Raw genomic sequence first — 15,615 nt, forward strand, 5'->3', positions numbered from 1 at the left:
TATTCTATTCTATTCTATTCTATTCTATTCTATTCTATTCTATTCTACTCTACTCTACTCTACTCTACTCTACTCTACTCTACTCTACTCTACTCTATTCTATTCTATTCTATTCTATATTATTATTTTGAGACCAGGTCTCTCTATTTAGCCCTGGCTGGCCTGGAACTTGCTGTGTTGACCAAGCTGGCCTCAAAAGTCATCGAGATCCTTTTTCTTTAGCGCTAGGATTAAGGGCAAGTAGCCACACCTGGCCTCACGTTATTTTTTGAAATAAGGTCTCTCACTGAATATTGAGTTCTTTGACCGATAGGTTGGCTGGCCAATGAGCTCTGAAGATTCACCTGACTACCTACCCCAGTGTTGGGGTTACACATCCACCTGGTTTTCAATGTGGGTACCAGGGACTGAGGGATGAGAACTCAGATCCTCATGATTGCATGGCAAGCATTTTACCTACTACGCCATCCTTCCAGCCCTTGAGGACACCTTGTATCTACCCGGGTTAAAGCTGAGGACAGTGCCCTGGGGACAGTGCAGAGAATTGGCAGCGGCCTTGCTGAGGCTCAGATGTGCTTGGTGGCCTTGAAGAGGCCATGCCTCTTAGACCCTCCATCTTCCTTTTCTGTTAGGCACCTCAAAAGTCCTCCGCCCCACCCAGACACAGGTCTACTGTGAGACTGTACTGAGCACAGGCTCTGGCTGGGGGGAGGGGGGGAGCCCTCAGCAAACTAACAGCCATTGGCGTGTTAGAGTTACTGTCACTGGGTCCCTTTCACCCCTACAGACACCTGTGAAGCGGACTGCATGCGGAAGCGTGTGGAGCAGAGCCTGCAGGCCGCCATCAAGACTCTACGCAAGTCCATCGGCCGACACCAGTTCTACGTCCAGATCTCAGGCACTGAGTACGAGGTGGCCCAGCGGCCTGCCAAGGCGCTGGAGGGGGCAGGGATGTGTGGCATAGGCCAAATACTACAGGATGGCAAGTGCGGTGAGTCCAGGCTCGTGGCCTCAGACACTGACTTTATCCTCCTGGCACTGGCAGCCTAGTGAACACACAGGAAACACAGACACGTGTCGGGGACAGAGGGACTGTCCTTCCCAGGATGAGAGCATAGCACTGGCTGTTATCACTGTCATTTAGAGCACACGCCCTCTCTTCTGGTCCTGGACCTGTTGTGTGATCCTCACCATAGCCATGAGAAGAGGGGATGGGGTCAGGACAGCACAGCAAAGTCACAGAAGTGAGGCCTGAGTCCCTGGGAACCAGACTGGGCCCACTCCAATCAGCAGCGTGGTTCAGTGAACCCTCAGGCTGAGGAACTGGGAGGCCGAGCTAAGGCTGAGATGCACAGTCCTGCCCTCCCCACCACTACCACTCCCAGCCCCTGGGGTACCACCCAAGAAGTCAGGAGACCAGGCCCAGCATGCTATAGGAGAGAGGCTGTGGCCTGTGGCCACAGAGAAATCTCATGTCCCCCACGTACACGAGGTGAGCGAGCCTCACAGTGTACTCTCTGTCTCTCTGAGGCTGAGTGAGGAAGGTGGCCGTGGAAGGAAGGCTAAGTGTGGGCTGGACAGGCCCGGAAGCAGGTGCCTCACCATCAGGAGAGAATATCGAGAGAAAGATTTCAAGGGGTGCTCCAAAGGGTGTGGCCACACAAGCCAGGGATGACTCATTGATCTAGGAAGTTGGTGAAGAGGGAGTTTAGGGACATGCACAGACTTCCCAGCCTGCTCCCAAGAAGATGCTGAACAGGCCCCAAGAGCCAACATCAGGAACTCCATATGAAGAACATGATCTACACATGTGCTTGAGCTCCAGGAGTCCAGTGAGGGACTCGGTTATGTCATGTCATTCTCTTACTTTTCACGACTTTTCTGAGAATCATTTCAAGTTTTCAGAAACCTAGTCAGACAGAACAGGAAATTGGTATATTCCAGCTATGAACATATAGTATATGCTCTCTATTCATGCTCTCCTCCCCCTTCTCTCTCTATCTCTCGCTCTCACATCTGTGTGTGTGCCTAAGTCTGTGTGTGTATGTGTCATGTGTCTATATGTGTGTCTCTGTGTATGTGTGTCTGTCTACATCTTTACATCTAAGATGAAAATGCAGTCCATACCAATGCGCCCAACTGAGGAGGACCTCAGGGTCCTCCTCGGCCTCCCTTTACACATGTGCACTGTCTTCTGGCAGTGACAAGCGCGGCTCCCTTTGCCCTCAGCTCCTCTCTTCATGAACGTCTTCGGTGGCTCTCGCCATCACCCTGGCTCTGTGCTGCCCTTCATCTCTGAGCTACTCCACAATAATCTGTCCAACCATTGGACCCTCCTTCCACTGGTCCCCAGGTTCTGTGATGTGTTATGTCCTTGAGTACCAGCTCCCCCAAACAGGCAGGAAATGAAGAAGGGGTTTGGGATGGGAAGTCTAGGTACAGACATCCAGGGGATGGGACTGTTGAATGAAACCAAAAAGTCAGGCAGGGTGTAAGTCCAAGAGACACAGGCGTTTGGACACAGCCAGAGCTCAGCTGCATGGTGAAGGGTTGTGCCGACCAGTCTAAGAAGACGAGGCAGGATCCAACCTACAGGGTCCTCACAGACAGCTGCCACCTGGGTGGTGCTCTCCACTCTTCTGGAGATACGGGCTGTCTCCTATCTGCACGCAGGGGATGGCCCCTGACCGCTGTTTCTCTGCTCTGCCTCTGCAGTACCCTGTGCTCCTGGCTCCTACTTCAGTGGCGAGCCAGGCCAGTGCTTGCCGTGCGTGTCAGGAACCTACCAGGACATGGAAGGCCAGCTCAGCTGCACACCATGCCCCAGCAGCGAAGGGCTGGGCCTGGCTGGTGCCCGAAATGTGTCGGAGTGTGGAGGCGAGTGTGGCCCACCTGGAGGGGGAGGGCTGGATGGGGATCAGTTCCAGACAAGGCCCATCAGCCCCTCATCCGGCTCCCGGAGCAAAAGCGAACTCAGCGTGTAGTCATAAACTGTGACCTTATCTGAAGCTCTTAACTTTCCCAAAGCCGCACAGTTACCACTCACAAGAAAGGCCTTACAGTGAGCACCTACAGTCAGTGACAGACCGAGGTGTGGCTTGTAAAAGAAAACACGAATGCTTAGGTGACACTCTCAGGTCTGGGAGACACTTTGTCCAAGCCAGAAGATTGACTTCAGCCAGAACTCTCTCTACATAAAGAGCTTAATGTGTCATTCGCCCTGTTGGTGGTTGAGAAGCCAGTTTTCCACTTACCAGGGCAGTTGTGTTAGCACAGGGCCCTGCCATTTACTGCCCACTCAGTCCCGTCTGCGACGTGGGCCAGAGTTTCCCATTGGCCTCTCCTGCTCAGCCATACTGAGCTTACCCTAGAGAATACACACCAGTGGCTCAGCCCTGGAGAGGGAAGGTGTCTGAGAGGGTAGACCCCAGGGGGAACGGAGAGCCCCAGGCCTCTTCCATGACACCAGAGAGCCCAGACTCCAACCTGAGCCCCTGTGGCTCCCAGCCACTCCCTTGCTCCTTACTTAGCCTCAGCTAATACTGCTGGTGAGAGATAAGAAATCAGGCTGGCAAGGTTACACAATAAATAACCTCAGCCTCAAGACCCAGAGCCTACTGTCTCCAACCCAAGCCACCCAATTCTTTGTTCCCACCCACCCCAAGGGCACCATTTCCAGGGAGGGCAGGTCCAGGCACAAGACCAAGGCCGACCTCTCCTATATTAGTAGCTGCAGCACCCCTCCCCTACCTGAGCCGTGACTTCTGACTTCCAGGCCAGTGCTCTCCAGGCTACTTCTCAGCAGATGGTTTCAAGCCCTGCCAGGCCTGCCCTGTGGGCACATACCAGCCCGAGCCTGGGCGCACCGGCTGCTTCCCCTGTGGAGGTGGGCTGCTCACCAAGCACACGGGTACCGCCTCTTTCCAGGACTGTGAGGCCAAAGGTGAGAAGCCGGCTACTCGGGGGACACATTCCCTGACACACTTTCTCCTTTGCAAGGCCAGCCCTTTGCAAAGTCAGAGGAGGGGTGTGGAGACTCCAGCTGGGGGCATGGGTGACCAGTATCATGTCACACACCGGAAAGAGATAGCAGCTAGACCGGGAGTGTCAAAAGGGATACCAGCATCTCAAGGGAGTAGGTGGGCTGCTGAAGGAGTAGGTGGAGAAGGAGAGGAAGATGACAGGAAGAGAGGATGCTGGGAGGAAAACAGAGGACCAAGCTGGCAGTGGCAGAGGGGCACCACCAGAACAGCAATATCAGTCACCCTCCAGGCTTCCCCTCTCCTCGGTGCCCAGACCATCCCCTCCTCACCCACTGACCCTCCCCCTCTCCCTCCCCTGCCCTGCTGGCCCTCTGTGACCCTGTGCTGCCACTCAAGGCCAGGTGGCAGGGACCCTCCGCGCCACAGAGCCCGCCTCGGGCAGAGGGCCCCCTGACACACAGACTGCCTGTGTCATCTCCCGCTCGGTTCCAGGAGGAGAGTTCTGCAGTCCCTCCTTAGTTCCATTGCCCACTGACTTTGTAGACGTGTCTGGTGTGGCTCTCCGCCTCCCCTCCCTTCCTGCCCTCACCCCATCCAGCCATACTATCACACACACCCCACTGCACCCCTCAGGTAAGTTTGGTCCCTACATGGTTGCTGCCTGGCTGGAGCGCCGCACACGTCCTCAGTGTGAAAAGCACAGCCCCAGAAAGCTCTTCCTCCCCTCACCATGAGGTCTACAGCTTGGGCTCACTCACCCCGTGATGATGAGATAAATCAGAGAGGTCTTTCGGTGTGGAGGGCCTTGAGCGCACAGGGGCTCCCCTGCCCTTGCCCGTCAGCACCCCACCTTACATGTCTCCCACAGTGCACTGCTCTCCCGGCCACCACTACAATACCACCACCCACCGGTGCATCCGCTGTCCTGTGGGCACCTATCAACCCGAATTTGGCCAGAACCATTGCATCACCTGTCCAGGCAACACCAGCACTGATTTTGATGGTTCCACCAACGTCACACACTGCAAAAGTAAGTGCCACTCTTACCAGGAGGGAAGCTGGGAATGCTAGGCAATGGGGAGGGAGCAAGTGAGACCTGAGATCACATTCTGAGAGGAGACCACTGGCCCCTGGCAGGGTGGGGCAGCCCATGCTCTGCTCACTGTACGATAAATATAAATGCACCATAGTTCATCATGATTGCCCATACATGCTCCACACTCCGTGAGCCTTAGCCCAGGCCAGACTCTGCTCTAGTTTCTGGGGACCCAGAGAAAGAAACAGGGCTCTGCACCTGCGGGTGGCAGGCTGCAAGGTGGCTACCAAGTGCCTGTCTTCCACTAGATAAGGCACGCACTGCCTAAGCCATCACCTGGTACCACACAAATGCCAGAAAGCAACAGCATACAGGGAGCTGAGCATGGACCATTGTGGAAGGGCTGGAGGAGGACCCGATAGGCCTGTAGGTATCTGAGACACTTGGGTTCAAAAAGAAAACATGGTACAGACATATTTTTCCTCACGAGCTGCCAGCTCTAAGCACAGCAGTCTTCAGGTATAAAAAAAAAAAAAAAAACCACTACATTAGGGCTTTGACTCAATTACTGAGAGTTTTTGTCTCTGTTGTTTGTTTTCTTTTGTTGTTGGTGGTTTGAGAGTCTCTCTGGCAGGGTCTTTCGGTGTAGCCCCGCCTGTCCTAGAACTAAGTATGGAGACCAGGCTGGTCTTGAACTCACAAATATCCACCTGCCTCTGCTTCCGGAGTGCTGAGATTAAAGGTATGTGCCATCATGCCTGGCTATTTCTCAGAATTTCTAGTTTTCACACTTCTCAGAAAAGTTTTTAGTTCCTCCCCTGGCTGCTGGTCACATCCGGAGCCTCCTGGAAGCCTTTAAAGGTTGACAGTTTGGTCAGTCCTTTGCCCAGGACTGTCCCCAACCTTGCGATGCACCCACCATGGGGGCAGCATCTGTCCAACACAGAGGAGGCACCCCCAGACACATTATTTTAAAGATTAATTACATATTACATTAAACTAAAAAATGAACTACAAATACATATGTTTTAATGAGTAAAACTAGGGGAAGCCGGATGGGAGAGAAGATTCTAGAATATTAGAAGCAGAGCTGTTTCTCAGAAATGTGTTTACTTTAGATAGAGTCTCACTGTATAGACCTGGCTGACCTAGAACTCAGAGAGATCCACCTGCCTCTGCCTCCTCAGTGCTTGATTTAAAGGGGTGAGGTGCCACCATGCCCAGATCTCAGAAACCTGGGAGTAAAAAATGGACAGGAAATTTGCCAACACTTACTATGTATACCCAGTTCCCTTTGCAGAACTAAAATAGTGAGTTTAAAACGAGGCATCAGCCAGGCGGTAGTGGTGCATACCTTTAATCCCAGCACTCAGGAGGGAGACTTCTGGGAAGGCTGGGGCCATTCTTGTCTTCGGTGTGGCCCGCCTGTTTTTTTCTGCACATTTATCTTTATGCTGCCCCGCCTCTGGTAGGAAAGCCGACTGTGCCCAGTTGCCTGGAGGGATTCAGTGGGGCCAAGGAGTAAAAGCAAGGGATGCAAGGTGAGGCTCCATTTGACCTCCACACCTGAGACACAGCTCGGATGTGAGGCTGGCTGGGAGCAGACACATACCCTACAGAACACTCAGGGTGATAAAGGCCAAGACACAGAGACACAGTGGCCTGTGCCAGCTGAGAGAGGCCCATAGGAAGGAAAAGCCTGGGCCGGGTGTCAGGAAACTCAGTGGTATCAGCTGAGGACCTGCCGTCTGGTTGCATGACAGCAGTCCAGGCAGGACCCTCCGTGAGTCGGCACAGGCTCGGCTAGCTGGCCTTGCCCTGTACCTCTAATGGCTCTGAGGGCTAGCACCCCCATGCAGCCAGCCTGACAAGTCACCCTGACCGTGGTACCCACAGACCAGCACTGTGGTGGCGAGCTTGGGGACTACACGGGCTATATCGAGTCCCCCAACTACCCGGGCGACTACCCAGCCAATGCGGAGTGTGTGTGGCACATCGCGCCTCCCCCCAAGCGCAGGATCCTCATTGTGGTCCCCGAGATCTTCCTACCCATCGAGGATGAGTGTGGCGATGTCCTGGTCATGAGGAAGAGCGGTAAGTTCTGGCTTGGGAGGCTAGGACAGTAAGACCAGATAGCTCAGGGGCCTGTATTCTTCTCGAGATGGGCTCAGCTCCATCTGGTGGAAGGAAGGTCTCAGCGAGCCTTCAAGGACTTCAAGGACTTCAAGGTGGCTTCAAGGACCCCATGCGTTAGGTAGGATAGAAGCCCACCTGAGCCAGGCCTAAGGACTGGACCATACGGAACTCTAGGGAAAGGTCATGGGGGCTTAGCGGTACCTTGAGATGGGAATCTGGATCTAGTCAATTCTGGCCTCAACCTCTCAGCTAGTCTCTTCCAGTTGTCCAGCCAGCTGCTGTGACCCCTCCCCCACTTCATGCCACCATACCTCAGATGAGACCTTCCTATTCTACAGGAAGCTCCCTCCTCTCCTATAGGCCTCTGACCTCCCTCAGAGGTTTGGAGGAACTGAGAGCCATTCAGACACACACAGAGAAGCCTGGGCTAGCCCTTCCTGGAGCCCCAGCTCCTGTCAGGTGAAGGAAGGATGGGGGCCAATCTTTAGCAGGGGTGGATGAAAGTGTAAGCCACTGTGGCTCTCCCTTTTTCCGGGGGGTCATTGGCCTCTGGTCCCCAAGGACAAGGAAGCAGAAGCTACAAACTGGAGATTCCAATCGCCTGTGAGTACCCGGGATCAGCTCCTCCAGGATGAGCTCCAGAGAGACTGCTCACCTGTATCTGGGGTGAACAAGGGTTAAATAGTTCTTGGGGAGTGGCTGGAGGGCTCCTAGGATGGGTGGACACTATTGGGTGGGGCTAGGAGTACCAAGTATGCTTTATTTGCATTTGGCAGTGTGGTCCAGTCCTATGATCAGGAACACAGTCCCTAACCGCCCTATAGGTGCAGGGGAGAAAGTGCTAGCAGGGAACTGTGCCAAAGGTCATATTCCAGATATGGTGAGATAGGGCTGCATCTAGGGGTACTCTCCAGATGAGGTCAGGCTGAGAATAGAAGGCCCTACTGGGTGGAGGGGAGGGGAGGAGTCCTCCACCGAGTTCAGAGAGGCTTTCCGGACATGGAGGACTGTAACCTCAAACAACAGGCTCCTCCAACAGGCCAAACACAGTGAGAAAGCCCAGGAAGTAACCAAATGCCCTGCAGGGACCTGGCTCTACCCTCAGAACCCTGACCAGAGACTTTGCTGTCATCGGGTGTTAACCATAAGGAATGTACTGTGAGTCAGAGTATTAAGAGAGAAGGCCAGAGACCCAGACAGGCACAAAACTACACCTTTGGTCAGGAGCTAGACCATCTGCGGGTAGAAAGACAGGTGGAGGGACCTGCTCTGCTACAGGTCCTACATGGCTTTGTTGCCTCATGTATATCCTCGTGTTGGTTGGCTAATGGGCCAGGAAGCCACAGTGTACAAATGGGGTTGTAGCCAAAAGGAGTGAGGGGCCTGCCCAGCCTGTCAGAGCCTAGCCTGGAACCCCCTCCTCCATCCATTCCCAGCACTAGCCCTCTGAGTACCCACAGGCAAATCTCCTTTCAGCACCAGGGAGGCAGCTCAGAGTTGTCCCTCAGCCCCAGGAGAGAGGACTTTTTAAACCTGAGTTTCGGGTGGCCTTGGTCCACGCTGGCTCATCTCCTGCTTAAGCCATCTCCTCTCCCTGTCATGGAAGAGCCACCAGGGAGGCTGTGAGGGGGCAGTTCAAAAGAGCAACAGGAACGTGGCTGGGGCAAGGAGAAGAGGAGCTGGGTGTTCTGACCTCGGAGGCTGATGAGGTGGGGGAGGGGAGTGGCCTGAGGCAGTGAGCTGTGAGCCTGTAAGCTGCAAAGGCCTGCGTCCCTACAGCCTCACCCACATCAGTCACCACCTACGAGACATGCCAGACCTACGAGCGGCCCATCGCCTTTACCTCCCGCTCCCGCAAGCTCTGGATCCAGTTCAAATCCAACGAAGCCAACAGCGGCAAAGGGTTTCAAGTGCCCTACGTCACCTATGACGGTAAGGCACCACCACCTTGTCACAGTCTGCTCTTGTGCCAGATGAAGCCTGGCCCGGGGACTCAGAAGTGAGCTGTGCACGGCAGGGCACGAACACAGAGACAGAACTGAGGGCTAGACAATGTGGAAACCCAAGGGCTGTGGGGTGGGGGGCGGGGTAGAGGTACAGTCTAGAGGAGGGACCATCGGTGCTGTCTGTGGGCTTCAGGGAAGGTCCCGCCCAGCCAGGGTTTGCAGGGTTAAATAGGGGGCAGCTAAGGAGAGACAAAGCAGGTGCAGGGGACCCTAGAAGCAAAGGCTAAGAGACAGAGCTACATCCAGCCGCCGCCAGCTGCCCAAGGCGGATCTGGGGAGCTGGGGAGGGCAGAGGAGGGAGGTGTGGTCTCAAGCCCCCTCCACCTTCCCTCTCCCTGCTGGCCGGCTGGCTCCTAGAGGACTACCAGCAGCTCATAGAAGACATCGTGCGCGACGGGCGCTTGTACGCCTCAGAGAATCATCAGGAAATTTTGAAAGTGAGTTTTGGGGTTTTTGTTTTTGTTTTTTTTTTTAAGGGAAGATAAAATCTGGAAGAATGGTCAGGGGGGCGGCCATCCCTGCCCTTGTCCTGACTCCTGACCCCTGGAAGAGGGATGGGAGGAGGGTGTTGTGTCAAGGGTCCTGACATAGGACGCCAGGGGGCGCTAGGGTGCGGTGATGGTTTAACAGGTTGACCAGCTGTCCTCAAGCTCTGGTTCCTCCTGGAGCTGCCATTTATTTCAGGCAGACACCAGGCCCCCTGCCCGCACCCTGTCCCACAGTTGTCTCCATGTCTTGCAGGACAAGAAGCTGATCAAGGCCCTCTTCGATGTGCTGGCACACCCACAAAACTACTTCAAATACACAGCCCAGGAATCCAAGGAGATGTTCCCTCGGTCCTTTATCAAACTGCTGCGTTCCAAAGTGTCTCGATTCCTGCGGCCCTACAAATAACCATCCAGCTGTCCTGCTTGGGGATAGTGGGAACCAGGAGGGAGGGGAGCGTGCCCTCCCTCCACAGCGGGAGCTGAAAGGGGGCTTCATGGGCTTCCAGGCTGCCTTGGGAAACCCTTGACACCTGCCTCTGGCAAAACCATCCAGCCTGTACCAACCCCATGAAAGGCCTAGACCCAGCCCAGAGCCCTTGGTGGGTCTTCCACCCCCGTGTGGAAACAAACAACGCCTCACAAAGCCTCCACCCACCCTTTGCCTCTATTTCCCAGGACACTTAGAGTCTCCCCTCCTGAACCACCCCCACGAGGCCTACCTGGGCCAGGACACACCATACCACCATATGGGGAACAGGACCACTGTGCCCTTGGCCTGATGTATTGGGAGAGAGGAGTGTGGCCAGCGCCCTGCAGGCTCTCGAAAGCATGGGCCACTGTCACCCACACAGGGCCAGGCCAGGGCAGGAAGGCTGTGTGGAGGTGCCATCTGGAGGGCAGATAAGCCTGTGCCAGTGCCTGTGGAACCACCACACCCTGCCCCTCCAGCCACGGGCACGCACGGGACACCAAGCCAGGTCATGGAGCTCAAGGGACTCTGTGAGAGATGGAACAGGACCTCCAGGAGAGGAATCCATGGGCTTGTGCTTTGCCTTAATAGAACATCTAAAGAAGTTCTATATACGTATATAAATATTAAATATTATCTACTTGTCTGTGTGGGGTGGGTACCTTAGGAGGGTTCTCTTCAGCAGCTGTAATACTAACCACTGTTGCCAGCCTTCCCCAGTGATTAGACTACACCACCACCCCCCAGCGCTTGCCACCCCTGTTGGGGGGAGGCCAAGCAGCCCCTCCCCCCAGCCCGGCGAGCACACAGACATGCTTGAACATGCTGTCGAATGTGTCTTGATGGGGACCAGACTAGGTGGTCTGGTAAAGCACTGACTGGGGATGGGGGGGGGGATTCACAAGTGGCATCACCGTCCTGGACAGAACACCGTGGAAAGCAGCCCTCTCCCCATGGGTGCTGGCACTCACTGACTCTGAACTGTGCCTACAGGTCACCAGAAACAAGGCCTTCCTCAGGGATGTGCAGGCTGTGTTCAGAGAGCAGCTCCCACTCTTTACTGCAACGGGAGGAGAAAGCAAGGCCCCGGGAGAGGAGGCTTCCAAGGCAGAGGCTTTCGGGAGCCTCCCCAGTGCTTCTCAGTCTCTTAAAAGAGAGGAGCCCTTGTGTGGCCATGCTGCATGGCATCCCACGGGCTGGGGAGTCACCCCCTCACACACAGGGAGAGACCTTGCCTGAGCCTCAGATCGCTTGCTCCCAGAGACACACAGAAACCGGTCTGTATTTTTCATATTAGCGGCTATTAGAACTTGGAGGAACGTGGGGGAAATCTCAAAATGAATTCTAAGGTTTCCTGGTCCCCCTCCTAACTGATGACGGAAGGGAGCTGTTTCATAAAAACACACGTGGCTCTTTGAAGACTGTTGAAGACGAGTGGGTAGTCGAGCCGGGCCTGGAAAAACCACAGCTTGATGACCGGGCACAATACATCTGAACGCGGGCTTGGAACTCAGGGACAAGCTACTGCCACCACATGGGTCCACAAAGCAGAAGGGCCCGCCAGTGGCCATCTCTCTCTCTCTCATGGAGAGTGGCAGGTGGACTTCCTGTACTTGGTCACGGTTGGGGCCTACTGCCTTTCTGCAGTTTACAAACCCTGCGGCTCAGCCGTACCGGAGAGAAGCTCCCTCGTCCTTCTGTTGGGGCCACGAGCCATCCTCAGAGAGACCAAAGTCCCCCAGAATGAACCTGGCAACACTTAACTCCTCCAGGAAGCGAAACAAACAAGGGCACATTGGAGACACGCTAGGAGGGAGTTATGAGAATCAGCCCAGAAAATTACCATGACCGAGAAGTTCTACAAGGCGTCGTCTGCAAGCTGGAGAAGCAGGGAAACTGGCAGCATTTGAAGCAGAGACTCTGGGCGTGGGTATGGCCCGTCTGAAGGCCTGAGCCAGGAGCGCTGCGTTGGTTGGTTGTCCCAGGCCCAGGAGTGAATTTGCCCTCACGCCAACAATACTTCCCACTTACTGAATGATGCCACCAACTTAGGCGAGGTTAGAGCTCTTCTCTAGCTCCTGATCCATATGCTCATAAATCTCTTCAGGGGGACACCACTGCCACTGTCCTGCCACACCACAGGAAGTATTTGGGGGCTCAGACCCACCCAGTTAAATTGACAGCTCTGGTTAACCAGCCCACTTAAGGGCTTCAGAAAGAGTTCTCGGGTCCTGCCTACAACTCCTGAGTGGCTTCCAGCAGTTGTCACCCGTGTGCCCATTCTCACACCCAACTACGTCCTCTCTCCGGAATGCCCATCCCTACTGTGGCCACATCATGCCCAGTGTCCCCTGGATAGAAGCAGGTGCAATTCAGGCCAGGGCCCTCAGTGTCACGGTCAAGTCCTTTTGTAGCTTATATGTATTCCCCCTCCCCGAAAGCCTGGGCACCTGGCAGAGGCTGAGGGGGCCTGTGTCCCTCCAGCTTCCTTTGTGCTCTGTCCTGCTCCTGGTAGGCAACCTGAAGACATCTATAGAGGAAAACCAAGCTGTCCCCAGGTTTTTAGAAGATGGTCATCATAAGTGATACCTCAGCAGAGCACCCAGAAAGCCTTCCTGACTTGTGTTCCTGGCACCTCCTGGCACTTATCTTGGAAGCACCCGCACAAGGAAGCAGAACAACTTGCCCCAAGGGTCAGTGGTCAGCACAGCCCTCCACTTGTGGGTGGCAACAGTGGGCCGTGGCACCTGCCACTCCGAATGGGCCTTTTAATTGTCCTGGTCACTCGTACTGGTTACAGAGCCTTGCGGCTGTGCCCACACCAGCCTTCTCACCCTGGTTCCGTCTCCAACTCTCAGGCAGCACAATCAGCAGGTATCAGTGGTCCCCAACTCCTGGCACAGTGGCTACCGGTGGTGACCACTTTCCCAAACTCTGGCTCCCCAAGACAGTCTTTCCTAGCTCCTTCTCTGCTTTGAGTGGTCACGATCCTCAGGTGCGCAGCCAAAGGTGGACACCTTGACCACCTTTCCCTCCCTGTCTCTTAATTTGGAACAGACAGATGAAATGGAACCAAACTATAGCCCTAAAGGTCCTGGTTCAAAAGCTTTATCAGGGAGCCTGCTCACCCCCCTATGGCTTCTACAGAAGGAGGCCCTGGCTGGTCAGGCTTGGGTGGGCCCTACCCTGACGTGTGGAAACTGAGCGTCTTACCCGGCCCCTTCTCACCCCGTCCCTCAGCAAAAAAATAAGGACCTACAATGAGTTGGGTCATTCCGCAAACATTTACTGAGGACCTGCTGTGTGCCAGACTCCTAGAAGACTGACTAAGGAACAACGCGGACACAACAACCTATCCGGGACAGCAGCCTTGCTCCATCCCTACCAATCCACTACCTGACCCAGAGCACAGGAGGACCAGGGCTTTCTCCTCGCCCTTGGGCAAGCCTGGAAAGTCAGACTGACCTGGCAAACACTGTACAGCTTTACTTCACCAAAGATGCACAGAGGGGTAGCTCAGCCCTTCTGCTCAACAAGCAGGCAGTGCCCCGCTGATGCCATTCAGACTGACGGCTGAAGGACTTGGGAGCGAAAGCACAGCAACAGCACAAAAAGCTCCTCTCTGGGGCAGGACAGAGCTGGGTCTCGCCCTACTTAACCTGTCAAAACTTTTGTCAAGGTGCCAGGTGGAGGACTCCTCAGAGCCCAGGTGGTGTGACATAGCCTGTGCTCTCCTCCAGCACCCTGTTTAGACAGCTCCCAACAGTGGGCTTTTTGCTGGCTGTGATCTCACCAGCTTGCACCCAGCCATACCAGTTGGCAAAGGCCTTGGTTGGACGCTCTGAAAGTCTGCATTCCCATGACTCAACAGGGAGCAACAAAGATGGGGGGCGGGGGTGTCATAGTCCTTCAGTCTCATGCCAAGCACTAAGGTAAACCCTTTCTGCCAAGCCCCCCCCCCCAGCCCTGTGACATGGGTGAGACTGAACCCATGGTTCAGGCCTTGACTCTGAGACCAAGTAATATGCCCAAAAGGAGTGAGACACTAGAAGCATTAGTGATGACCTTGGTGACATCCCACCCTTTCTAACACACACTCAGAGCAAGGATGAACTCGGCATCCCTTGGGTGGGAACCAGGGTCCTCACCATCCAGACATGAACTGTCACCAACACCCACCATACCTGTGTAGACCCTCAGCCCTGCACATGAGGGAGACGCCCCAGTGCCTGCCAGCACAAACAGGGAAGCAGAGGGCGGATTTGTCAGAAAATACAAGCTTTTCCAAGGTCAGAGCCAGGAGCACCCAGAAGCCATCCACACTGCTCAAGAGATGGCGGCACTCCTGCACCCCCCCCTTCGCCCTGGCCCCTGCCCTGGCCCCCACACATATGCAGTCTGTCCAGACACTGGGTGGCAGTCCTAATGCACAGTGACCAATATCCCCATTACCACATTTGCCTTCCAGCTGCCTCAGTATTGAAAGCTTTTCTCTACCACCTTTTCCCCCTATGCATGTAATTAAACACTTGTGGAAATCACTTTAATAATAAACAGGAACTGAGCCTAAGTGTTGTTTCATTTCTCATTTTCTTTAAAGATGTGTTTGTTTATTTTATGTATGAGTGCTCTATCTGCATGTACACCTGCAGGCCAGAAGAGGGCAACAGATCCCCATATAGATGGTTGTGAGCCCACATGTGGTTGCTGGGAATTGAACTCAGGACCTCTGGAAGAGCAGCCAGTGCTCTTAACCACTGAGCCATCTCTCCAGCTCTTCCCCCCCCTCCCATTTTTTCATTTTCTTTAGAGGATTTGGAAAAAATTACTGGAATCCATAAAAGAAAGAAAGAGAACAAGAGAAGAGAGAGAAAGGAGGGCCATGAACTTTTGAGGCTCCTGCCTTCAGACTCTGCTCCAAAAACAAGTTCCAGGAAAATAAGTTTCTGGTGTTGTGATGGGAAATATTTCTTAATTGTTTTTTGGGGAAGATTTTAGTTTATTTTAATTACATACTGGCATGTGTGTGTGTGTGTGTACGTAACTGAACTCAGGTCCTCTGCAAGAGCAGGACTACTCATTGAGTTATCCATTCAACCAGAAAGGTTTTTTTTTGTTTTGTTTTGTTTTGTTTTTTTAATGCTTTGAACTTTTTATACCTGTATATCAGCAGTTCTCAACCTCTGGGTTATGAACCCTTTGGGGGTCCCCTATCAGATATTTAAGTTACGATTCATGACAGCAGCAAAATTATAGTTATGATGGAGCAATAAAATAATTTTACGGTTGGAGGTCAGTAGAGCACGAGGAACCGTATCACAGAGTCTCAGCATTAGGAAGGTTGAGAACCGCTGCTGTACAGAACATACATATCCATGTATGTATGACATATGTGTGAGCATCTTACCCAGCCCCTATCCATGTCCTGTGTGCGCAACAGCCAGGCTTGTGTGTACCACAGCCACGGCACACCCAGAAGACATAACCTCACAGCTGC

The 15,615-nt window shown here is 54.0% G+C and overlaps 1 protein-coding gene across 2 annotated transcripts in view; it reads left to right on the forward strand.

Moving 5' to 3' along the window:
- The window catches only part of Scube1 (signal peptide, CUB domain and EGF like domain containing 1), a 118,289-nt gene extending 103,610 nt beyond the window's left edge, over window positions 1-14,679 (forward strand). For both annotated transcript variants that reach the window (XM_055627111.1, XM_055627112.1), the window contains 8 exons: window positions 788-991; window positions 2,716-2,877; window positions 3,776-3,943; window positions 4,852-5,013; window positions 6,916-7,113; window positions 8,935-9,087; window positions 9,519-9,598; window positions 9,903-14,679. In XM_055627111.1, the coding sequence (XP_055483086.1) occupies window positions 788-991; window positions 2,716-2,877; window positions 3,776-3,943; window positions 4,852-5,013; window positions 6,916-7,113; window positions 8,935-9,087; window positions 9,519-9,598; window positions 9,903-10,055 (1,280 nt within the window). In that variant the 3' untranslated portion in view covers window positions 10,056-14,679. The remainder of the gene's footprint in view (window positions 1-787; window positions 992-2,715; window positions 2,878-3,775; window positions 3,944-4,851; window positions 5,014-6,915; window positions 7,114-8,934; window positions 9,088-9,518; window positions 9,599-9,902) is intronic.
- The last annotated feature ends 936 nt before the right edge of the window (window positions 14,680-15,615 follow it).

This window comes from Psammomys obesus, unplaced genomic scaffold (genome assembly GCF_907164565.1).
Source record: "Psammomys obesus unplaced genomic scaffold, mPsaObe1.curated_primary_1811, whole genome shotgun sequence".
In the NCBI taxonomy this organism is placed as follows: domain Eukaryota; kingdom Metazoa; phylum Chordata; class Mammalia; order Rodentia; family Muridae; genus Psammomys; species Psammomys obesus.